The sequence below is a fragment of the Xiphophorus maculatus genome, chromosome 3, assembly GCF_002775205.1.
Source record: "Xiphophorus maculatus strain JP 163 A chromosome 3, X_maculatus-5.0-male, whole genome shotgun sequence".
Lineage (NCBI taxonomy): Eukaryota > Metazoa > Chordata > Actinopteri > Cyprinodontiformes > Poeciliidae > Xiphophorus > Xiphophorus maculatus.
In genome coordinates, this window is record NC_036445.1 from 1,300,844 (window position 1) to 1,325,482 (window position 24,639).

Sequence of the window (24,639 nt, forward strand, 5' to 3'; positions counted from 1 at the left end):
AGTGCAGGGCCTCGTGCTTGGATGTGCCTGCTCTCCTTTCCTGTGTGAACATGAGACAGAAATGCGTGGCAGCCAGCCCTCCTTATGATTTTTTAGCTTGAGTGGTGGGATGCATGTGATCTGCAGGGTTTGGTTGCAGCTCGGAGCCTCTGCAGCGTTTTACGGCTCCTGCGATTTTAACGAGTACTCTGCAAACCGATCGCAAGGTGTCGTGTTTTCTGGGCCCGGCGTGTGTGCCAGGCCCTGTGGTTGTAGGCGTAAAGCAGGCGCGCAGTCGGAAGAAGAAGATGTGGCATGTGTTTTCTCCTCCAGGATCTCCTCCTTGGGCTCTTGTTCAGCCTCTTCCTCCACTCAGGGAGGGGTTTTTCCACTCTCGATGCCATATTTGTCTATTTTTGTCTGTCAAGGTATTCAGGCTGATGTGTATCCCTTTACACACAAGGCACAAATTCACATCTCTTTCTTGTAATCCCAGGTTTCACACTAGTAGATTTTCTTTTATTCCTCTCCAAAACCATTTCCCCTGGCTTGTGGATTTCACCCAACTTTTTACTGCGTCCTGTTTTCTGCAAACAGAAGGTTTTGTTGGTAGTGCTTTCTGTTTCTCAGTGACCCTCGGTGTTGCCCCTGCGTTACAGCTGTACGGGGAGTACAGGGAGCAGCTTGGAAACTTGGCCCGACGAGAGGCCGCCCGCCTGCTGACAGAGAGACAATGGAGAAGACAAGCCGGGGAAAACACCTCGGCCACGGGCCGCAGAGGCCTCGGCCGGCGGCATCACCTCCATCAGAACCCTGCCATCTTGGAGTCACATCAAAGCCACAACTCCTCCACCAAGAAGCCTCAGCCGTACTCCAAATGCCAGGGTGAGCAACACCGGCGGCTTTTCCAAACCTGCAGCCTCGTTATCGTCACTTCCATTTTGCAGTTTTGCGTCTGTCTTTAGTGAAAGCAAAATTCTTTAACGGCACAGCTCTGCCGTGACACAGAGATTATTGTACAGCATCGGTTTCTGAATGCTTTGCACATTATGATTTTACATGCCACACGATAAGCTCATAAAATGTGATACAGAACTTTAATACCAGCAGGACTTAAGGTAAAATTTTAAGCCACTGAGATCAGGATGACTGCGAGGAGCTGATACCGTCAGCAGGATGGAAAACAAAATGCACAGCTATACATCACTCAATGTACAGTTTGAATCGGTAAATTAAAATGTGCATTTGAATTCATTTCAGTTCAAATAAAATAAATACTGTACTAATCCCAAAGCAAAATTAAATATAATTGTTACTCATATTACCCAAGGTTCTTCAAAGAGTTGTTGTAGATGTTGATGGTTCCTGGCAGGAAGGATGTTCTGTACACGTCCTGGAAAATTATGACTGCACATCCTCATGAACACACCGTCTCCAGGATGAAACATGGTGGTGGCAGCATCATGCTGTGTTGATACTCTTTTTAAGAAAAAACAGAAGCTGGTCAGAGATGGTGAGAAGATAGATGGAGCTAACGATATGGAGAACAAGTCAGATTTTCATTTGGAGTGCCTCAGTTTTTTTAAACTAAAGCCGACCAGATGATGTGAACCTAAGGTCATGTTTTGGGTTTAACAAAATTAAAATTGACGCCTTAATATTAAGTTTTTTTAATCTTTATTTTGTATTGTATGCTTTCTTTAAGATTTCCTAAACTTGCAAACAACTCAAATCATTTTAGGTTGCATGTTAAAATTATCTTGGTGTCCCTTTTTGATCCAATTGCCAAAATTGTAATTTAATCAGTTTATGCTTGCAGTAGATGTGACTCAATAATTTTATCTCTCTGACCCAGACTGTTTGGCTCGAGTGAGGCGGTATATTGTGACGAAGATGGGGGAGGACTGGATATTTTTGATCCTTCTGGGTCTGACTATGGCTCTGGTCAGCTGGAGCATGGACTACGCCAGTGCCAAGAGTCTACAAGGTACCCTGGTCGCATTTACTCTGATGATTATTATTATTAAATCTGCATTTTCACAGTGGTTTCATTGTGCTGCAGCAGATATTTACCATGTTTATTCTCATATGCAGTTGTTGCTTTTCTTTTGTGTTAAAGCCTACAAATGGATACATGGAGAACTTAAGGGCAATGTGCCGCTGCAGTACCTTGCCTGGGTTACATATCCCATAATCCTCATCGTTTTTGCCTCGCTCTTCTGTCATCTGGTTTCCCCTCAGGCCATCGGTTAGCTCTCATTGTCTCTCTTCTCTGTCTCCGTTTGTTTCATCGTTTGAAGTTAGCAAAAGGTAACTTCACTTTTACTGACGTAGCTGCAATAGCTTGTTCACCGTTTGGCGTTTTCTTTGTTTTGTTGACAGGTTCTGGCATCCCAGAGCTCAAAACCATCCTGAGAGGCGTAGTCCTGAAAGAGTACCTGACCCTCAAAGCCTTCATAGCTAAAGTCATCGGCCTGACTGCTGCTCTCGGCAGCGGGATGCCAGTGGGCAAAGAGGTTAACAGACCCTCTTTTTAACCTCTTTACCTTCAAGATTGCTCTGTCACCACACATCTATTATAGATCATCCTGTAGTCATGTCTTTCTCTACCGCTCTATCTGCTCTTTCATTCCAGCCTGTGAGTAATAAATCAGCTTCTGTCATGTTTCCCCTCACTCCCTCGCCTCACGGGACCGAGGCAAATTATTCAACGGAGTACATTCATTTTCTCCATTACAGTAGCGGGACAGCTGCCACATCCAGCAATTACTCGCTGATTTATCTGTTCTGATACACGTCCCAGTCTGGATCCTTTTGTTTCACTGAAACTGGTCTGTGTGAAAATCCGTCCAGTAACTCTAATGTACTCTCTTCACCTCCAGGGTCCGTTTGTCCACATAGCCAGCATCTGTGCCGCGGTGCTGAGCCGATTCATGTCCATCTTCTCTGGAGTGTATGAGGTAAGCTGAAGCCCTGACCAAGAAACTGCACTTTGATCAGCAGGTTTGTGGAAAAGCAATCAAAATACCAAATTAGATGAAGAATGCTGGGTTTGTATGGTGCTTTGCTAAAGCATTCATACTTCTTGAACTTTTTTCTATTTTGTCAGGTTATCACCACAGACTGTATTTTGGTTTATTTGGATTTCATGTAACAGAATAAAGTAGTGTATATCTGTGAAGCAGAAGGAATACGAGAAACTTTTTTTTTTATTTGAAAAGTGTAGCAATGTTTGGTTGCCTATGTTCAACTTTTTGGCCAATACACAAGAAGCTACAAATGGAAACTACCGACATCCATCACCTTGAGCCAACCATTCCTAAACACGATGGTGCACACTTCATATTCTTTCCTCTTCACATTTATGTGCTGCTTTGTGTTGATTTACCACCAAAAATGCTAATAAAATACTATAAAGTTTAATCTTAAGTTTAATGTGACAAAATGTGCAAAGAGTTTTCAATGCTTTTGCTAGGTTCTGTAATTTCCTGTATTGTTTGTGGTATTATCATCATTAAAGTTACAGGGTTCCCACTGAAAAGTCTGTCTTTGAATCTGTAAAGAACAGTTTGTATATGCAACAAGTATATAGTTACATGTATAGGTTCAGTAAGGATGAAGCAATTGGTACAAAGACACTAACTTTCTCCTGTGGCCTGATGACATTAACCTGAAAGATTAGTCCTAATGATCATCTTTAAATTAAGGGAAAAGAGAGGGTAGCTTGCAAGCCTGGGGACAACATCCCAATGTGAATTACATGGGTAGGAGCATCATGTTGTTTGAGCTTTTTGCTGCAGGAAGAACTGGTGCACTTCACAAAATAGATGTCAACACAAGGAAAGAACATATGTAGAGATATTACAGCAATATCCCAACATATTAGCCTAAGCATCCCACTAACTACTTAAATTCAACAAAGACAATGTTTCCAAGTGACCAAAGTTGTGAACTTGTTCCCATAGAAAGTTGACCATAAATCTGACTCAGTTCCATCAGTTCTGTCAAGAAGAATGGGGGAAAATTTCCAACAAGTTATTGTGAGAAGCTTTTGCGGAAGGAAACCCGAAATGTTTGATGCAGGTCATGCAGTTTAAAGGCAATGCTACCAAATACTAATTAAATCTGTGTAAAGTTTTGAATTTGAAGTCATAAAATTTTCTAGAAATAATGGAACAGGAATAACTGCTTTTTTAAACCAACGTTTATTCCAAGAGACATCAATTTTAAGAGATTGTTACAGCTTTTGTTGCTGCTTTGAGTTTCCTTCAGATTGACCAGCTAGCTGAAAATGGGAAACCTGTAATTGATTTTCCGTGTTTGTGTGTGTTTGTCCTGCCCAGCTCCTGCTTTCCCCTTCCAGTTTGCCTTTGTTTTGATTGTCTCTCACACTTCGCCTGTGTTTGTGTCTGTATTAATAGTGTGACCATGATGTCTGGCATGTGTATTAACAGTGATCTCCCGTGTCCCCGTCTCCCTCTTCCCCCACTCTCCTGGTTCTGGCTCGCCCCTGCTTGCTTGTGTTACGCCTAACCCCAGAGTGGCATCCATAACAAGGACCTGCTGGTGTGTGCGTGTGCGGTGGGAGTGGCCACCTGTTTTGCTGCTCCTATAGGAGGCAAGTCTCACCAACCAATCAGAAACAAGTCTGCGGACAGCTTTGCTCTCCTGAAGAAACATCTGAAGCTCAGATAAGATATTTGACCTCTGTCTTCCTCTGTAAACATGGCACAGAACAAATAAAAAGTTTAGCCTCTTAATACCTCTGAACATTGGATTGTAACATTTTTAGAAGTATATGACTGGTTTTCTATTCTAACATGTAAATAAATTACTCTAAATGCATCCCACCCCATTCATAATTTGTAAACTCGTGTTTACAAACAGCTGCCAACTTAAACCCAAACTACGATCAATAGCCAGGTGTATTAATTCCTCAACTATGCACTATCACATACAATGGCGACCTCCTGATAGCAAGCACAATAGCTGTCTTTGTTTACATTTCTTCAGGCACTAGAACTGTCACTGCAGGCCTTTTGGGGCTAAGCAACTTTTGAGAATACGAGCAATAATATGATTTTGTCTGGCTTTGCTGTAGACAAAAAACAATTACCGTAATAAGGGAATTTTATGAGATTATTACTAATAACTGTAATAATAAGTAATTAATAAGAGAAAATGTATTTCTATGGCCAACAAAACTTTCATGGAAAAATCTCAGCTTGTAACAGCAATCATTTTTTCATGTTAGAGAAAACAAAACCTTTACTTTCCTAAATGATCCTTATCTTTCAGTATTTGTTTTAATCCTTACCAGGAAGCGTTTTATATTTAAGATTCTAAATGAAGCATGTAGGGCCAGAGCTTTCGGTTTCTGAGCCTTTCTGACTGTCGAATGATAAATGTCAAGTGACACTCCCAGACACTCAAGCAGTAACACTTGCTTCATTAAGTCATTGTTGATATCTTCCTGCCCTGGCATTGTGTAAACACCCAGCTGAACCCTGCAGACTAGCAAACTGCCAAAACCTCTGCTCTGATAAGAAGCTCGCAGCTGCTGGTGATCGTTTAGCTCCGCCTGTCTGATACTTAATCTCTTAAGGAAGCAGCAACAGTGTGTGTAGTTTTTCTCCTGACTGCTTTTCATGCCTAAACAATAAAAATATGAGTTTTTGTTTAATCCAATGTTGGTCACGATGATTTGAAGTGTTTCAAGTCAGCTGTTTGTTGCATGGATCCAAATCTGAAGGCGATGTGGTCATTTGACGCAGTTTTTCTAAACACTGCTCATCCTTTTCCTTATATCTTCTGTTGCTGCTTTGTTTCCTCTCCCTGTCAGTTTTTATCACACTCTAGTGAGCATTATTTATTGACTTTCTTCCATTTTGCTCCCTCACTGTCATTGTTCTCCTCCCACCCCCCCTGTGGTTCTCCATCCTGTTCTCTCCACCTTGATCTTTTATTCCTTTTTCCCTCCAACTTACTGTCCTTTCTTACTTCCAACTGTCATCCTAATTTTCTCCCCGTATCGTCTCTGGGCTTTCATCCCTGTCTCACCTCTTTACGTCCCTCCTCTCCCTCTGTTTTCTGTGTCAGTAGAACCCATATGGTTACACAGATATACTGACTGTCGGCTGTGCCGTTGGGGTGGGATGCTGTTTCGGCACTCCACTAGGAGGTACTGTACAAACTTCACTCTGTCGCTCATTCTGAACCGTCTCGCCAATCTTGTTTCGTTGTGCTGCGTATCTTCAGCTACACCTGAAACATGTCAATAAGAATAGATATAAAAATAACAAAAACTCCTTTAGATTCTGAACCCAAAGCTCGTATGCTAAAATAAAAATATATATATTTGTGTAGTTTAAAGGAAGTTAATGAAATTGTTTAGAGATTCATTAAGTATATTTTTGTTTTAAAATATGTCTTCTTATGTAGTTACCAGAAACAGTAAGAATATCTGTGTTTGGTTGGTGTGTTGCTGAAACATTGTGTCTTGGCAATAAATCCAACACAGGGGAGAACGTTTACTTTTATATATAAATAGAAATAGAAATATACACATATAATATAAGGAAATATTATTTAAAATAAGACACCTGCATCTATTTAAATTAAAATAAACAAGATCACGCAGATGCATCTTGCTTGGTGCATGTCATTGTCATTTTGAGGAATATTTGTCCAGTTTAAACCTCAGACATTTAGTTTGGTTGCTGAAGTGAGAGAAAATAAAAGTTTGAGCTCTAAAGAGCCGCATCAGGCTTTCGGAAACATGATTTTAGCAGCATTTCAATCTGGTAATGATCTCAATAGCCTCTGAAATGTTATAATACTTGAACATTTTTAAATAAAGAATTAAATATTTAATCAGGTGTGCTAATTTCCTCACATAACTGCACATTTGGCAAAATTCCAATAGTTAGATCAGATCAGTTTTTATCTATAATCACGAGTGTTAAATGTAATTTTTTTCCAGTTATTTTATTGTAAAATTTACTGAAACTTTGTGGTTTTCTAATTTGGGTAATTTGGACTCTTAAGCTTTCTTGAAATGCACAATTGCAAAAGAATTACTAAATTAGTAAAACACAAAACCTTTAGCAGAAATCCTCAGTTTTTAATAGTTTGCTCAAGCATAAATAAATGTCGCCTGTTATTCAATTTGCAAAAGTCTTCTGCAGAGCTCTGCCTCGTACTTCTTGAAGGTTGTTGGATGTGACTGTAGCTGCATATTTAAGCTCAGCGTTAGGCTGCAGAATGAATTTGGGACTGATTACATGCCTCCCTGATGGTGGATGGCAGATAAAAGTCTGTTTATCTAAAATGTATGAAACTTCTGGACACTTTCTAGGGCATAAAAAATTCAAAACCTGGCATACTCTGGTCTTTAAATATATTTTCATCCCTGTATTATGTTCAGTTGTTTTTGGTTAATTCACTGTGTCTCATTTTATTTTTCTTTTGTGTTTGTGTGCTACTCAGTGTAATTACTTGTAGGCGTGTGTTTGTTAACTCCCCACGGTTCTCTTGTTGAGTATAATTACTAGTTTCTGGACTCATTTTGCTATTTTAAACTAATCTCTGTCTTTTCTCACCTTCTCTTTCCCCTCTCCCAATTACCTCTCCATCCATCCTCATTTTCTTCCTCTCTGTAATCCCTCCTCCTTATGTCTTTCCTCCCTTCTTCTCTCCTCCCTCACCAGGAGTGCTGTTCAGTATTGAGGTCACGTCTACCTACTTTGCTGTGAGGAATTACTGGCGGGGATACTTTGCTGCCACATTCAGTGCCTTCATATTCAGGGTGCTTTCTGTTTGGAACAAGGATGCCGGTGAGAAGTTAACTCCACACGAACAGGCAATCTGCTGTGGAAAGACCGCTGAGGTTGCATTTCACACACACACAAAAAATGTTGAGCATGGCAGCTAAGTAGAATTTGCTTCTTTAGATAAAGCTTAAACTTTTGAAGTCATCACTCATACTATAAAAGCAGTTCAGCAGCACCATCCAGTATTTAAATCATGCTGTTTGTTTCTCTAAGACACAAAATGCCAACATTTAGAAAAAGTTAAGCACTCTTAACATTTCACAAACTTTAAGTCCATTTTTTGCTTTTACAAAGATGCACATATTTGAACCTCATGCAATGCCATTTGATCATTAAAGCTAATCTTGTTCATAAACTTAGACATGTTTGGGTATTTTTTTCTAAAACATTACACAGACAAAACATCGCCCTGCATTATTATTGGCACCCTTAGTAGAAGATGCATTCAAAATCCCTAAGGTTGTTTTGGAGACTTATTGACCCTCGGGTACCATTTTCTCTTCAGCTATTTAGCAACAGACTTTATATCTATAGCATTGGAAAAATATTAAGAGACCACTTAAAATGATCAGTTCTCTGATTTTACTTTTTATATGTATATGTTTGAGTAAATTGAACATTATTCTTTTATTCTATGAACTACTGACAACATGTCTCTGAAATTCCAAGCAAAAATTTAGTTTTTATTTGCAGAAAATGAGAAATGGTCAAAATAACAAAAAAGATCCAGTGCTTTCAGACCTCAATAAAACAAGTTCATACTCATTTAGAAACAACAAAACTAATGTTTTAACTCAGGAAGAGTTCAGAAATCAACATTTGGTGGAATAACCAGGAGTTTTTCAGTGGAGTTCAGTGCAGTGGGCTCTTAATTCTTTCCAGAGCTGTATATTCACTAGAATATTAGTCCTGAATTTTGGAAGCTGTTGCCTTACCACATGTCTATTTTTAATCCTCCTTGCTGCCCTATAATCAAAACTTCAAACTTCATTGTGTAAATTGTCCTCTAAATAGTGTGCAACGAGTAGAGAAGTACTGTAGCTGCTTGCTATAATTATCTCCATTGTCTTTTTTGTTATGTAATTATTTTTGTTCCACTTTTCTCAGTCACAATCACAGCTCTTTTCAAAACCAACTTCAGGATGGATTTCCCCTTTGACCTGCAGGAGTTACCAGCATTTGCAATCATAGGGTGAGGATATTGTTAGTACTTGTACATATGTGTGTGTGTGCTGCAAACACTATATTTTTGAGTATTTAACCTTAATATGTTGTTACAAAATGGACTTTGGACTCTTGGTGAACTAAACTCGAAGTTTGCTTCATGTTTCAGGATCTCCTGCGGTTTTTTGGGAGCGTTCTTTGTTTACTTAAACAGACAGGTGGTTCTCTTCATGAGAAGACCAACCGCTCTCACACGCTTTCTAACCAAACAGTAAGATCCTAACACACACACATACACATACACATAGTGTACAGATGTTGCTCTCCCAGTCGCTGCAAATGACTGCGGCGCTCGGCTCTGAAACTGCAGTGATTCTTGCAGAAACGATTTCCCTGAAATGGAAACCACTTGTGCATTTAGATCCATTTCCTCGTAATGTGTCTCAGCTCTGCTCTCTAAATTCATCAGCCTCACAAAACTGGCCAGGAGAGCAGCAAAGCCTTAACAACCTTACACCCAGTTATTCACTCAATGGGGAGATTCACTTATCCTCTGAGACTATGCAGTCAGGGAACATTAAGCTTTACCATTAGGGAGCGGTGAGCTGCAGCGCCAGGAGACTCATGCAGTCAGCGCTGGTTACAAACAGACGCTAATTTAAATGACACGCAGAGCAGTCGGTATCTGAGAATACAATGTTCCTCCTAATGAGTCTGTGTTTGTGTACGCTTGCAGTCGTTTGATCTACCCAGGGGCGGTGACGCTCATCATTGCCACCTTCACATTTCCTCCTGGGTTTGGGCAGTTCATGGCTGGAGAGGTGAGATGCAAACTCACTTTTTTCATTCTAACTTTTTTTTTTTTTCTCCGAAGAGTTTTTGCGGCGCTAGTGGCTCGTATTTTTTCGACAGGAGGGTGAGGAGAGGGGGAAGACATGCGGCAAAGGTCGTCGGGACCGGGAGTCGAATCCGCGACGTCCGCGTCGAGGACTAAGGCCTCCAAACGTGGGGCGTGCTAACCCCCTGCGCCACCACAGCATGCCCCTTTCATTCTAACTTTTAACTATGATTCTATCTAAAACAGAGACACAAAGGTGGAGTGTTGGGCTGATTAGGTGCGCATTAGAAACACAGATTGAAATGCTGAAAATGTTGGTATCCATCCATCCTTCCATCCACTCTTTTTTCCTCTCTCCCACCCTTCTGGTAGGACATCCATATTTGAAACAACTCCAAAGGAATGTGTTCAGAAGGCAGCCAGACACTGAAACCTCATCACATTCTCTAGGCTTCATAGTGTTTTAACCACTTGAAAGACTTTAAAGGGGAGCTATGATGCAAAATTCACTTTTAGCATGTTTCTCTACTTCCATTTGGATTTCTACTGTAGTTTTTAAAAAACTACATAGCCACTTTTTAGCAGTAAGTTAATGTTTACTCTTATCTGGAAATTGAGCCGTTTCAAAAAACTCCCCTTTGATGATTCATCATTGACCGGCACTGCGCCACTACCTAGCAACCACATTTGAGCCCAACCCAAGTGGAGCTCAAGCACATTTAATGATATACCATACAGCTGGTTTTACTGCTGTATGCACGGTACAATGGCTGCTGGAAAAGACAAGTGTTTTGCTGTTGACTTACAAATTAGAAACCACTTGCTGCATTCTTGTTGGTTGTTCAGGAGGCTTCACTTCTGCTTTTTAAACATGTACAGTTGTATAATCGTGCGTCTTTTTGCAGGCAAGCGTAAATGTTGAGTTGGGGGCGTGGCCAGCAGCAACTTATTTGGATTTAAAGTGACAAGAGACTTTAAAACAGCTCATTCTAACAGAAGCTCAGTAAATTCTCATTATGATTTTGTGCAAAAACTGTAATGAACATGTTTTGTATACCCCTAGACCAATCCTAACCTGTTCAAGGAAACATAATAGGTCATTTTTAAAGTAATAAAATACTTTTTGGTGATAGAATAATCAACACTGACCAGTTTTCCTGTCTTCATATCTCCGTTCTGACAGCTGATGCCCAGAGAGTGCATCAACTCTCTTTTTGATAATTTCACCTGGACCAAAATTTCTGACCCGGCTGCTGCCCCCGGCCTCGGCCGCTCCGCCGCCTGGCTGCATCCACATGTCAGCGTCTTCCTCATCCTTCTCCTCTTCTTTGTCATGAAGGTATCTTCTCCTTCCTCTTTACAGCACGTGTGGGTTGTTGCATTCAAAGGAACAGCATAAATTAAAACCAGTAAACCTGCTGGGGCTGACAGGGCTCTATCCTACCTTGATCCTGCCTTTGTCCTGTAGTTCTGGATGTCAGCAGTTTCTACCACGATGCCTATCCCCTCTGGCGCCTTCATGCCAGTCTTCATTTTAGGTAGGAGGATTTCGTAACTCGAGTGCAGTATCTGACGCTGAGCTTCTGTTCAGTTTGTCTTTACCAGCGTGCCTTATCTCTCTCCACAAGGAGCTGCTTTCGGCCGCCTCGTCGGGGAGATCATGGCCACTCTTTTCCCGAACGGGATACTGTTCGATGGAATAGTTTACCGCATCCTGCCAGGAGGCTACGCTGTGATTGGTTAGCCTCTTACTCCTCACATTTACGCACTGAGATTTGCAGATCTCAAGAGGTTTTATGGTAGATTTGGCAAAAGTTACAGTTTTCTTTAAATAACCTGGAATGTATGCACTTTATTTGGATAATATTTATATTATAGTGATATGAGCAGTTTAGAAACCTTTTAGCATTTTATCTAAAAATACAAAGCCTCACAATAAATTAATTCAGCTGGGTCTAAAAAAATATTTTAAAAAAACCTTAAAGGTTGCCATTAAGACAGTCAACAGATTTCACTTCGACTAATAAATATAACTTTTTGATCATCAAATAAATTGCTGAAATGTGCTGCACAAATACTCTTCACTTGACATAAAGCAAGGTTTGGCTTGGATAGTTTTTCCCCTTTATAAATTAATTTATTCAATGACCTGAACTATTTAAAATGTGCAAAGATGCAAAAATAAGGAGAACAAACTTTTTCAAGACACTGCATTTACTTGTATTTGTACCGCTAAAAAATGTTGTAGATTTCCATTTTGTCTGTATTTTTTCCTAAAATCTTTCAAAGTTTGCACCGTTTAACTATCTCTGGTGCACCTTGTTAAAAATTGGAGATAAAAATGTGAACCTCTGAATGAATGTTTTTAAATGATTTGAACAAATGTTACTGATGTGTAATTCCTTCACAATCTAAATGTGAAGTTTCTTTGGATTGATCATGGTTTGGTCTGGTTTGTGATAGGAGCTGCAGCCATGACGGGCGCCGTCACTCACACGGTTTCCACGGCGGTAATCTGCTTCGAGCTGACTGGTCAAATCTCCCATATCTTACCTATGATGGTGGCAGTCATCCTGGCTAACATGGTGGCCCAGGGTCTGCAGCCATCTCTGTACGACTCCATCATCCAGGTCAAGAAGCTGCCCTACCTGCCTGAGCTGGCTCTCGGGCACATCAGGTGAAGTTAAAGGCCTTTATTTCTACATTGTCAGGCTTTGAAAGAAGCATTTTGTTTACTATGGTGTTGCTGCTTTTCTTTTCGCAGCAAGTATAACATCTTTGTGGAGGACATCATGGTGCGCAAAGTGAAATTCTTGTCCTCCCAATCCACTTTTCGGGAATTAAACCACCTGTTGGAAAGCACAACGTTGAAAACGATCCCGCTAGTTGACTCTAAAGGTAAGGCGACCCACATCAGCACATTGGCTGTTAAGCTCCTGATTTTCCTTTTAGTGTTAAAGTATTAGACAAGCCATAATCTGTGTTCTTTCCATAAAGCTCAGTTTGATTCACCTTTAGTCAATTTCCAGGCTTTATGCTCAGCCAAGGAAACTTCCCTCTCACAGCCATGAGAGTAAAGTCAATACTTTTCTAAAAAAATGTTTTGCTTTCCTGCAGAATCCATGATCCTCCTTGGCTCGATTGAGAGGACGGAGCTTCAGGCTGTCTTAGACTGGTGGCTCTCTCCAGAAAGACGAGTCTTTGAAAGAGGTCCCAGTTCACCGGGGCAAGGCTCCAAACTCAGCTGGGAGTCCTTCAGTTTTGTAGATGAGGAGGGAGAAGAAAGCAGTGACAAGGTCTAAGGAATACATTGCTTGTGCAAAACTTTTAAACCTTAAGTTATTTATATTCTGAGACAAGGAGCCAGAAATTCTTGTAATCTTTTAAAGTGCTCTTGGCTGCCTATCTGATTAAAGTTATCTTGTCAGACCTGGCAATTTATGTGAAGGGCCATGTCTATGTATGGTTTCAGTTTGGGCATGTTGAGGGCGTATTGAGGGTGTGTCAAACACGTCAAAGTCTCTCTAGTCGTTGTTGTCCTATTTGTCGGATATGTTGGACGCTCTTGACCCTTCAAACGGTTCAAATTGCACCACGCTAAACACAAGAAACGCGCCGCAATGGCCCTTAATGCACCTCCACATAGACTTTGAATGTAGACCAGTCGCGCATGATGCTCTAAACGTGTTTGGTGTGAACGCACCATTAATGTTCTACATTCTGTACAATGGCTGCTGGAAAAGACAAGTGTTTTGCTGTTAACTTACCATCCAGAAAACACTTGTTGCATTCTTGTTGGTTGTGCATAAAGCTCTGCTTCTGCTTTCTAAAGCTGTTTGACTGTATAATTGCGTGTGTGTTTTCAGCCATTTTCATGTGAAAATGTAAACGTTGAGTTGGGGGGCGTGGCCAGGAACAGCTTATTTGGATTTAAAGGGACAAGATGCTCAAAAACAGCTCATTCTGAATAGGTAGAACTGAGCTGACTAAAATCTCATTATCTAAGAATGACTTTCGTCAAAAAATGCAATGAACATGCATCTAACATTAATTAGACAACTTCTTATGGTAATTTTATTTAGGGGTATCAGTGAAATGGGGTTGAATGCAAATGCGTGCCAAACCATGCATTGTTTTCCATCAACTTCACAACTTTGGACTACTTCGAGGCAGTGTAATGCTTTAGGAAATACTTTGAAATCTGTGGTTGTGAGGGGACAAAATGTGAAAAATACATTTACAATGCCTAATTAGAGAATTACACAATGTTGAACGTCAAACGTCACCTGATTTGGACCCTAAATTGACCAAACATAAACTAATCATGTTGCAACCCTCAGGCTGTCTCTCCTGTGCAAGAAGGATGCAACGGACCCATCCCGGCCCCAAATCCCCAGGAGCCAGCCACCAACCACACAGGATCAGGTAAAACAGCATTTCCACCAGTTTGTCCATCACACGTCAGTCTGTCCTCTCTGACACGTGTCTCCCTCTCGTGTTCTCAGACAAACGCAAGCTGTCGTCTGTCAGGAGGACTCTTCAGAGACTCTTCTCCTCGTCGTCCTCGTCAGGCCAGACTGAAACTCAGGTTCCTTGAGATCAGCGGACACACACATCACTTTGACGTTAACAGCTCCAAGCAGCAGGGCATCGGTGATCTGCTGTCAAGCTGGCAGCGGAAGAAAAGACCGGGTTATCAGTCCAGCCTGGCAGCATGAGCCAGCCTCACTAATGTGAGAAGAGCACAGCATGAAGCATGTAAAACAGGACTGACATCATCGCATCAGCTGAAACCTTGAAACCACCAGGGGTATCTCATTATGTGCTCAAACTGCTCACTGGCCAGTCCATCATCTGTTCCTCCTTTCTCTTTCAGGAAGACGTGCCTCCTCCACTTACTGACACCATGTCCCCCGAGGAGGTGCTGTTTAACACTGATTCACCAGCCACACAGCTAGCAAAGAGCCAACAAACCAGTGTCCTGATCAATAATCTGAGTGTGTCTCTCTGCTCTGTGATTGGCTGGTTCAGATCAAAGCTTGGGAAGAAGAAGAACTGGACAAACCAGTCGATATGGAGGAGATACGTATAGATCCCTCCCCGTTTCAGCTGGTGGAAAGGACGTCGTTGCACAAGGCAAGAGCTGCAAAAACTCCATGCATGAAGGAAAGCTGTGCGTTTTCATACCAACAGTTAAGACACAAAAGTAAACTCATTTAGGCAACAAAAACCCTTAAAGCTCCTTTTTTTTGTCAATTGAAACAGTTTAATTGAGAGAAAACTGACACGTTAAAAAATAAAACATTTCTTAATCACAAATAAGAATCAGAAGACATTAAAGACAATGGCGAATTGGACCTGTTCAGAACTCTGAGGTTAAACAAGTTGCTCTGGATACAATTCGCATTACTACCTGCAAAAATCAAACATATTTTTAGATTGTAATAGAAGATTTCAAGGAAATTTAAAGAACCAAACTTAAAGTACATTTTTCATGACTTTGTACACAGTGCCTTACATAAATAAGTATTCATACCCCTAGAATATTTCCCCTTTTTGTCAAACTACATAACGGAATCTACATTACTGAGATTTTATGATAATAACACAAAATCGTACATAATACAAAGGAAGGAAACGCATAAGTGATTTTTAGAAATCTTGAATGAGAGCCAATAGCAGTTTGCTGCATGCCATGCAGTCAAAAAACAAACATGTGAAAGATGCAGCTCTGGTCAGAACTGAACATTTTGACCTACATGCAAAATACACCCACTTCCCCACGGTGAACAAATGGTGGTAGCAGCATCAGGCTGTTGGAATGTTTTTCTTCACAAGGGGAATGGCAATTTATCAGAGTTGATGGAAGTTCGAATGCATTGAAGTAATAGAAGAAAACATGTTAGAGACTGCAAAATATTACGGCAGAGTTACACCTTTCCAGCAAAGCAATAATCTTAAATATTTAGTTAGGGTTACAGGGAATGGTCTAGTCAAAGCATAATCACATGTTAGGATGATCTAGTTAGAGTTCACACCTAAATCATGTTGAGAATATATGGTAGGAGTTGAAAACTAATGTTCACAGAAGCTCTTCATCTAATCTGAGTAAATTTTATCTATTTTATACAAAGTAATGAGCCACACTTAGACTTAAGATTTGCAAGTATTATGTTGGAGAAAACTGGGTTTATCAAATCAGAGTTTATGAAAATAAACCTATGTCACATTATAAACTTGTAAGCTCACTAATTTAGCTGTAGAAAAAAAAAGAAACCAACAAAAACATTGAGAATCAATCATTCTCTGTCTACTTTATAAATATGTGCTGCTTTGTGTTGGTCTTTCAGATAAAATTGCAATAAAACTGGCTGAAACCGGTGGTTACAAAATGTGAAAAATAATAATATGAATACATTTCCATTGGACAATTTTTTAGCATAAAATTACTGAAAAAGTGACAAAAGTTTAATTAAAACCAAAGAACATTTGCATGGAAAACAACTGATCACACCATTTCTATATTACAAAATGATACAAAACAAACATTTGCACAGAGCTGGAAACTTTAAGGTTTTTGATTTAAAAATATGAAGCTTGTAAAATGAGTCAATCTTTTTCAAGATCTACAAGAAATATGAAACAAATTATTGTTAACAAAACTGAAAATTAAGTATCAAAGATAGAGACGACAAGGTGAGTGCATGCCTCTTTTTTCCTGACGGTTTTATGAAGGTGGAGGAAAACGAAGGAAGACATTTGGTCCCACAGGCTGTTCACTGAAAATTCTGTCAGGAGAACGTTAAATGAACTTAACGCTGTCATATAATGTGTTTTACCTGTAAACAAATTGTGTAACAGTTCAGTCATGCAGGGTGAAAACTGTCATATTTATCAGCGCCTGGATCGTGTCCTCCTCCCTGTCATTACTCAGACACACACTTTGTTCTCCCTGCTGGGTCTCAGTCACGCCTACGTCACCAGCATCGGGAAGCTGGTGGGAGTCGTGGCACTCAAAGAGGTAAAGTAACTCCATTTTGCTTATCTGCATCAATTTTTGTCACCATCCATGGTAGTATGGCATCGGAGTGAGCTCTGGTGATTTTTGGGCAGCTGTGGTGCCTCATGCTTTACAAGTACATATCATGTGAGTGAGAATATGATCAAAAAGGTAGTTTATTTGAGTAATTTAGTTTAAAGGGGATCTATTAGGCAAAATACATATTGTGCATGTTTTTATTTTTCCTTTTTTACTTCTAATCTCTTGTATATGACATATGACTTTCACTTTTTGAGTCAAGTTACTGAAATACATAAAATTCTCACCCGTCATCAGTTTAGATGCTCGCTTTTCTGATCACATATTTTCACTTTTACGAGCCTGTTGCGTCCTGATTCTCCTCCATAGGGATTCAGACTCTTATTTTTCTCTTCTTACAGCTGCAGAAGGCCATAGAGGGCTCGACTCGCAGTGGTGTGCGGCTTCGTCCCCCTCTGGCAAGCTTCAGAGACGCCAGCAGGAAAACCAAGAAGCACCAGCCTCCCTCGTCCTCAGCCGCTTCCTCACCCACACGGGACAGAGACCTGTGGGGAGAGGGGAGCCGAAGAGAGAGCGAGTTGCTGAGGAGGGAGTCCAGGGATAATTCCTGGGGAAAGTCTCCGTCTCTTAGAGGAACTCCTGGGTCTGAAACAGTCCCCTCGCCTCCCAGCAGTGTGGGGAGCAGCAGCAGGAGCTCCACCAAGGGAAGAGGAGCAGAAGGAGTGTCTCAGGAGGCTGCGTCCCCTTCAACCTCCTCCTCCTCATCCTCCCCTTCGCCTCCCATGTCCCCCGTGTCACATACTAGCCCGGTCCTCACACTGTCCTCCCTGCAGGAGGAGAGGGAGAGCGAGGAGTCTGATGAACAATTGTAAGAGAACCAGGGAGGAAACATGGAGAAGGAACTCTACTTTTTTTGTGATTTCACTCCTTCTTTTCAGAGACAGAACAGTCTGAACGGAGGAGTCAAGCTTCCTGCAGCCCTTAATGACTCTCAGCCACCGGGATGAACTGGTCTACACAAACCCATCTTGAAACATTTAGTCCTGGATAGTTTTTATTTTGTTCTATTTTCACAGAAATCTCACTTTTTCACTTCTGAATCTCAGGTGTCTTCCTGTTTGACCTGCAAACAGCCACAAATCATGGATGTTTCACCTCCGTCCAAATCCAAGGTGGATGGAGATGAATCTGTTCGGTTCATTATGTACATGTGAGCTACTGACAGCTATGAACTGTGCAATAATGAATGAATTAAAAACTGAATTAATTTGGTCAAATGGTCAAGAGATTGTGCATTTAAAGTTAATTAATAAAAAAAACACATTTATAAAGCTAAAGTAAATTAATCTTATACGCTAAATATTCAAATCATTGTTACAAGTTTCTAATTTGTATAAAATAATAAATTGTTATATTGTCTATTAACTAATTTGAGTTATTTACAGCTGAGTTGGTGCGCTGCAAATTGCAAATATTTAGTGACACTTCTTCTGCTGTCCACCGTTGTTTTTTATCTGCTTTTCTGAAAAGATAAAAATCTACTCCTGAAAAGAAGATGAAGATTTCCAAGCCATGATGGCTGCTGCTGTGGATGGAGAAGAAGACGCAAATGATGCTGGTTCTCAGAATTGAAAATGCCGCATTTCGTCACCCACAAGAGAGTCTGTGTGTGCTCTCAGAGCTTGCAGATGGGATTGTGGAACCAAAGGGGGTGTGGCTTACAACTACAAGTGTTCACAAGAGCAATCCCTCTGTCTGACTGAACTTTTCATTATCGTGCTCAAGCAAAAGTCATTATTCTCTAACCTCCTCATGTCATTATCTGCATCTGCAATGCCGTCTCACTCTTACGGCTCACTGTGGGTCTGTGACTTACGGCCTCCTGCGGAGGATCAGGGGTGTAAAATAGGTTGGCTGACCTCAACACCCTCAATCTGTGGCAGGAGCTTTCAGTCTGCCGTTAGATGTAAGGAACACATGCAGATTACAAAACAAAACAAAATATCTTAAAGGGGTCATTTAATTCTTGTTCCACATTCATGTTTCACTCTTACAGCCCATAGAGGTTACAGTGTTTGTAACTTCCTCTTAAGGTGGGTCAAAGGTGTAAAGTTCAACCCTCAATTCACCGCCCCCTACTGGAATATTTCAGAACAAACCATAAAAATTGAAAGGAGGACTTAGCCGTCTGAACGGTTTCTGTCAGTGTTCATAAATGCCATCTTGCCACCTCAGTCCGTTACAGGAAATGTGAGGTTAGCATTAGGGAAACATGACATTACTAAATATCACAAAACCGATGAGGATTAACCCAAACTATACTCTCTTTACGACTGTCCTTCATCTTTAGGATCCTCTTTAGATGCACGAGTGCTTGGAAAGGAAACCCTCACCTCTATTAAGTTTTCAACAAAAAAAGCAAAACAAACAAAAAATTATTTTGAAAAGTTCTATATTTGATAGCCTAGAGCAATGTAAACTCATTAACCAACTTGATGGACCTCCAACAGTCAATGAGGTAAGTAAATACCACCACATCACTTCCAGCTTTCGAGTATATAAACAGTTCTGTGTTGTGAAGGTCAACAATGTGTTTCAGGCGCTGAGTCCTCTGTGAGCTTCAACAAATAAGCAGTTTATCCCAATGGAGGGCATTTGTTGTTTATATTCTCCTGGCACACAATTCCTGATAAGGACGGGAGAGGAGGGCTTTTGGAGAAGCACAGATTACACTGCTGCCTATTGCTTGTCGACTTCTTTTCTGGTGTGTCTGTCAGTCACAAATAAGACGCAGAGAGACAGAAAACAGATAAACAACAGAAATGTGTTAAAGCTCAAGAGGATACAGGAAACCCCTGAGATTGTAATTATTTAAAGCCTGTGAAAAGAGACACACACATATCCGCAGAAAAAGACAATTTGTTTGGTCTGTTTATTTGCTCTTTCTCCACCAGAAGGAAAATAAAAGGAGACAGGTAGAAGAGCCAGAGAAGGTGAAGGAGGCTGCGTCGTGCAGGGGGAAGAAAGAGAGAGCTGTGGACAGAAGAGAGAGGGGAAACCACATGGAAGAGCCGACCTGTGAGAACCGTCCTACAAGCATGCATAGTTGTGTTATCAGTCACACTGCCTCAGTTAAGACAAATCCAGTTTTATGCAGACGTTTTACAGAAGTCATCAGATTTTATACAGAGGGGGTTTTTTTATACAGCCGTTCTCACCACACAACTCCAAATTTTATGCATCAAGGGCTTCAAAACCCTCTTTGACTGATGTGAAAAGTTTATTGTTCCAGGCAGTGAATTTTTCCAGAAAGACAGTGGACGTTTTTTTTTTTAACTGTACACATACAGACATACACACGGATACAAGTATACAGAACGGACAGAGAGGAAGAGAGGGGGAAAGGCAGAGGGTCGGAGGCAGATATTTGACCATCCTGCCTGCAGAAAAGTAACTGAAACTCCTCAGAGACGGCAGTGGCGATTACACAAAAACAGGAGGAAACCAAATGAAGTTAATAACAAAGACATGATCAGTAAACCTTTAACATCCACAGAAGTATATTTGGTTTCATGTTATCTCTTTATTCATTCATCGAGATCAACAAATGTTTTGTTTTATTAAAAAAATGGGAAAAAAGCAACAAAACTCAAAGAGAAGCAGTGTCTTTCTCTATGAAATATCTGTTTTTAAAAGCAAACAGTCGAGCCCAAATAAGCTGTGAGGCTTTCGTCTCAAACAAAAGCATCAATCTTTCAACTTTATTATATCTTAAACTAAAAGACAAAAAAAGATACCGCTCCTAAATGAGTTATCTACATGAAGTAACAGCCTCTGTACAGCATCAAGGTGTTTCTCCCTACCAAGTAATTGTTCAATAAATAAATTAATGTGTCATGGTGTAAAGATGTTCTGTTAGTGGGTTTGAGTTTTCTTAATACGTTCTTACAACTTTTCAAACTAGGTTTCAGTCTACGAGGCCTTGCAAAAGTATTCAGCACCCATGTCAATATGGGTTTTCTTTTTATTTTATGGAAAAAATCAACTCAAACTAGTGCATGGTTGAACATGATACATTTCAAAGTGTGGCATGCAATGCTTTGTAGAACCATTTTTTGCTTCAATTACAGCACCAAATTTTTCAGGATTTGTCTCTACCAGCTTTGCGCATCTACAGACAGAAAATAAGTGTAGCAACTGCTTGCTTCGCCTTTCAGCTTCTAGTATGTTCAAAGTTTGTGAAATTCATTTTCTGTTTTTGTTCCACATCACTATTATGCACTACTCAGTGTTGATTTTTGACATAAAACCCCGCTAAAATACACAGAAGTGATGTAAACTGTGAAAAACTTCAAGGGTCATAAATATTTTTGCAAGGCAGTGTTCAATTATTTCACATTGGGAGCTGCCAACCTATCAGTCTCTTCTCTCTGTGCAGAAAGGAGCTCAAAACCAGAACAAAACAAGTCTGAGTTACAGCCCTGACACCTGTCCTAACTATTACTGGAAGGGATCTCAACAAGGCAGTAGAAAAATAAATATTGTCCCTTGACATTGCATAAAGAAGCACTCAATAAATAAATTCATTCAAGTCAATAAACTGCTGATTTTGTCTTCAAAGTGTCTTGCACAGTCCTCAAAGTGGGAGAAGGTGTTTCCCAGAAGGTAAAAAGACGCAAGTAGACGTGCGCAGAGAGTTCGCCACCGCTGTTCAGCTCCCACTCCTGCTGGGAAACATACACTCTTTCTTAATTGCAAAAAAATGAAATCACTGAAGAAAATAAAAAAATTCTCCTCACACATCACAACCACACTCCCAGGCAGCTGCTTCACAGTAGTAACGATGAGCAGGAAGACACCAGTCTTGTTTCACCTCGAGTCTTCAGTCCTGTTACCTGATTGAGCTCAACCAACTGGTTTCCAGTCTGATCGATTGCACGGTCCATTTCACATTTAATTGTGCAGCAGTAAACAAAACCAACAAAACAAAAAACTGAGCAAGCTTGAGCGCAGTCCCCAAAAAATAAATTAGGACCAGAGAGGTGTAGAAAAATAAAGAAATCATACTGCAAAAGAACAGCCGTGACTGTGACTGAGAGGCAATTTACTACATATTGTATTTACATCTTAACGACAGAGCTGGACTGGTCTTTTTTGTGTCGTTTTTTTTTTTTTTGGAAGGCCAGTGTTTCCTCTGCCTATTGCTGGTTACAATTTAGATATTCCCGTGTCCGTGTGTACGGAGTGGCTCTGAGTGACCCAGCGGCGCCTCCTCCCAGTCGTCCAGTACATTCAGAATAGTGGTCGACATCCTCTGTGTGTCAGGATCTGTGTGAAAAACAAAGCAGCTGAGTGTTCCTGCATCGTGAAGCGGCTCGGGTGGTTTTGGTTTGTCAGAGGGGGGAACGAGCCAACAGTCCAAAGGCAAACTCTGATCTGCTGGATTGCTTTAGTGCAAAAAAACCCAAAAAAACCCCACATATTTCACAACGACAAAAAACCCAACTAAAGTCGCGTATGCAGCCGTCTCCTTCGGGGACTCCCTCCTGGGATTGGAACTGTTCAGTGCAAAGTCTTTTACAGTGCTTTATAGTTACAGGTACTCTGTGGTACTCTGAAGGACATGCATACAGAGAGACAGAGTAGGAAGCACGCTATCTTAGTACAGTACAATCCTTATCTGTGCAGGGTTGGGTGTGTGCAGTCAGCCAAGCAGGCTCGCCCCAGGTTGTGCCACAAAGTTACAGGAGAATAGATTTCAGACGAGTTAAACTGCATTTCACCGAAATGCTGAGACTTCTTAAAGCATCTGTGAAATTGCTTGGGTTGCTTTTTGTAGTATTAGGGTGAACGTGTTTGATCCAAGAGAAAGAAATAAAGAATGTGTTAAGTAAGGGCTGTAAACAGAGCAGCTCTCCCTTAGGAAACCTGTGAGATCTCATCACACACTTATACATCGCTTGCTGTTTTTTTTTCTTGTTTTTTTTTTTTTTTTGCTTTATTACAAAAATTGTTCCTCTTATTATGCTAATGTAAGTTAGATTTTTATTTTCATCATAAGACAAAGACAGGTTTGAGTTGTTGGTCTTCAAAGAAAAAGCATGCATGTTTCCATTCCCCTCCTCTTCATCACAGTCTGGTTTCTTTCCCCCCTTTGGAAATGCTCTTCCTCCTCCTCCTCCTTCTCTGCTCTGTTTTAACTCTATTTTTCAAACCTTCAGGGTGTAAGGCTTACAAAGACAGAGGTGTCCTTTGTTGCATGAGCTCCTGTCTGGCTGTAAGTCATTTTAAGGAATTCATCTTTACAACAAAAAGTTTTTGATACCTGAAAAGGAACGGATTAATAGATATATATTGTTGTATGTTGCTCGTCCCTCGCCGACTCCCAGGTTAGTTTGTGTTCGGGAGTCTTAACGATCAGGAGCTCAGTTGGTGGCCATGGAGGCAGGTGGCCTAGCCTCCTCTTCCTCCTCTTCCTCTTCCTTTTCCTCCAGCATCTGAATGAGACCAGAGGTGACATCGGAGGCCTTCCGCTCTGTGATTGGCTCAGCTGGCGGTTGCCCCGGACTACTGCCTCCAGAGGCATCTCCTTGTTGCGTGGGCGGAGTCAACATGGCCGACTCCTGATCCAGGGCCAGCGTTATATCTTCTTCCTGATCGGGACAGAGGCGAAGGAGTCAGTGTGGTCAGATCCAAACCAGCAACTGTTGTGCCACAGATTATTTGAACAGGTGCACATTTTGTTTTCATACTGCAGAGAGGAGCCTCACTGTCATTTTTAAAATTTAAACAATAGAACAGACAAAGTCGAGCTTAATTGTGAAGAGAAAAAAAAGTAGCTACAAGCATTTTAGAGACATCTTGAGATGTCAAAAAGAATTTTGTCCATTCTGTCCTGCAAAACAGCTCCAGCTCAGACAGATTGGATGGAGAGAATCAATGCTGCAGCCTTGCTGCAGATTTTATCTGTACTTTGACTAGGTCATTCTCTCTCTTGAATATGCTTAAACCATTTAATTGTCTTTTAAAGCCTCTAATTGATTCGCTTTTAGGATTGCCCTGTATTTAGCTCCAGACATATTCCTATAAACTCTGACCAGTTTCAGCTTCCCCGTTGATGACGAGCACTCCCACAGCATGATGCTGCCACCATCATGTTTCACAATGATAACGTTTAGCATGTGAATCTAAAGGCTGCATCTTGGTCACATGAATTGGACATTGCTGTATGAAGCATTCTGAGAGTGAGATGTTTTGTAACTCAGCCATGATTTAACAATGTTTTTATCCTCCATGATGCTGTTTGTTCACTAAAGTTCTTGAAGAAACATCCAAAACCTTCACAGAACAGTTACATACCAGTTGGAAAACTTGTCAACATGGCAATTTTCTTTGTGATTAAATTAACTCAAATTTTCATTTTTAACATTTTCAGTCTGAGATTGCAGTAGTGTGATAAGAATAATAACATTTTAAGTAGTTTTTAATTAAACTGGCTGGTATTATGTCTAAAAAACTATCTTGCAACAACTCACAATCTATTTAAACAATGTAATGAACTGATCATCCTAAAAAATTATTCTAGGAAGCAATTTTGTGAGTACATCATTTTTAAACCCCCCGCTGGTACAGCAGAAACAAATGTTACTGGAAATGAAATTATCTAGAGAAAAATTTGAACCTTTTTGTCTAATTAATAAAAGAACAGTATGACTAAGAATAAAAAGGGCATCTTGGAGCGGTTTAATCTTTAAAAGAAGAAACAGGCAGCAGTTCACTGTACCCCA

The 24,639-nt window shown here is 40.6% G+C and overlaps 2 protein-coding genes across 8 annotated transcripts in view; one reads left to right on the forward strand and one right to left on the reverse strand.

Annotated features, from left to right (window-relative positions):
* Positions 1 to 18,124, forward strand: part of clcn1 (chloride voltage-gated channel 1) — a 33,389-nt gene extending 15,265 nt beyond the window's left edge. For 2 of the 3 annotated variants that reach the window (XM_005798854.3, XM_023331341.1), the window contains exons 2-23: positions 639 to 864; positions 1,835 to 1,966; positions 2,099 to 2,227; positions 2,362 to 2,495; positions 2,862 to 2,939; positions 6,082 to 6,160; positions 7,689 to 7,814; positions 8,919 to 9,003; positions 9,145 to 9,246; positions 9,712 to 9,796; positions 10,997 to 11,152; positions 11,282 to 11,351; positions 11,442 to 11,552; positions 12,277 to 12,490; positions 12,578 to 12,711; positions 12,931 to 13,109; positions 14,154 to 14,238; positions 14,319 to 14,401; positions 14,690 to 14,734; positions 14,845 to 14,949; positions 16,748 to 16,834; positions 17,254 to 18,124. In XM_005798854.3, the coding sequence (XP_005798911.1) occupies positions 639 to 864; positions 1,835 to 1,966; positions 2,099 to 2,227; positions 2,362 to 2,495; positions 2,862 to 2,939; positions 6,082 to 6,160; positions 7,689 to 7,814; positions 8,919 to 9,003; positions 9,145 to 9,246; positions 9,712 to 9,796; positions 10,997 to 11,152; positions 11,282 to 11,351; positions 11,442 to 11,552; positions 12,277 to 12,490; positions 12,578 to 12,711; positions 12,931 to 13,109; positions 14,154 to 14,238; positions 14,319 to 14,401; positions 14,690 to 14,734; positions 14,845 to 14,949; positions 16,748 to 16,834; positions 17,254 to 17,724 (2,916 nt within the window). In that variant the 3' untranslated portion in view covers positions 17,725 to 18,124. Of the gene's footprint in view, positions 1 to 638; positions 865 to 1,834; positions 1,967 to 2,098; positions 2,228 to 2,361; positions 2,496 to 2,861; positions 2,940 to 4,518; positions 4,598 to 6,081; positions 6,161 to 7,688; positions 7,815 to 8,918; positions 9,004 to 9,144; positions 9,247 to 9,711; positions 9,797 to 10,996; positions 11,153 to 11,281; positions 11,352 to 11,441; positions 11,553 to 12,276; positions 12,491 to 12,577; positions 12,712 to 12,930; positions 13,110 to 14,153; positions 14,239 to 14,318; positions 14,402 to 14,689; positions 14,735 to 14,844; positions 14,950 to 16,747; positions 16,835 to 17,253 lie in introns of all 3 variants that reach the window. The other variant, XM_023331340.1, reaches the window with a different exon arrangement.
* Positions 18,125 to 19,769: 1,645 nt separating this feature from the next.
* fam131b (family with sequence similarity 131 member B) overlaps positions 19,770 to 24,639 on the reverse strand; it is a 31,859-nt gene continuing 26,989 nt past the window's right edge. For all 5 annotated transcript variants that reach the window (XM_023331184.1, XM_023331182.1, XM_023331185.1 and 2 more), the window contains one exon: positions 19,770 to 23,505. In XM_023331184.1, coding sequence (XP_023186952.1) covers positions 23,278 to 23,505 — 228 coding nt within the window. In that variant the 3' untranslated portion in view covers positions 19,770 to 23,277. The remainder of the gene's footprint in view (positions 23,506 to 24,639) is intronic.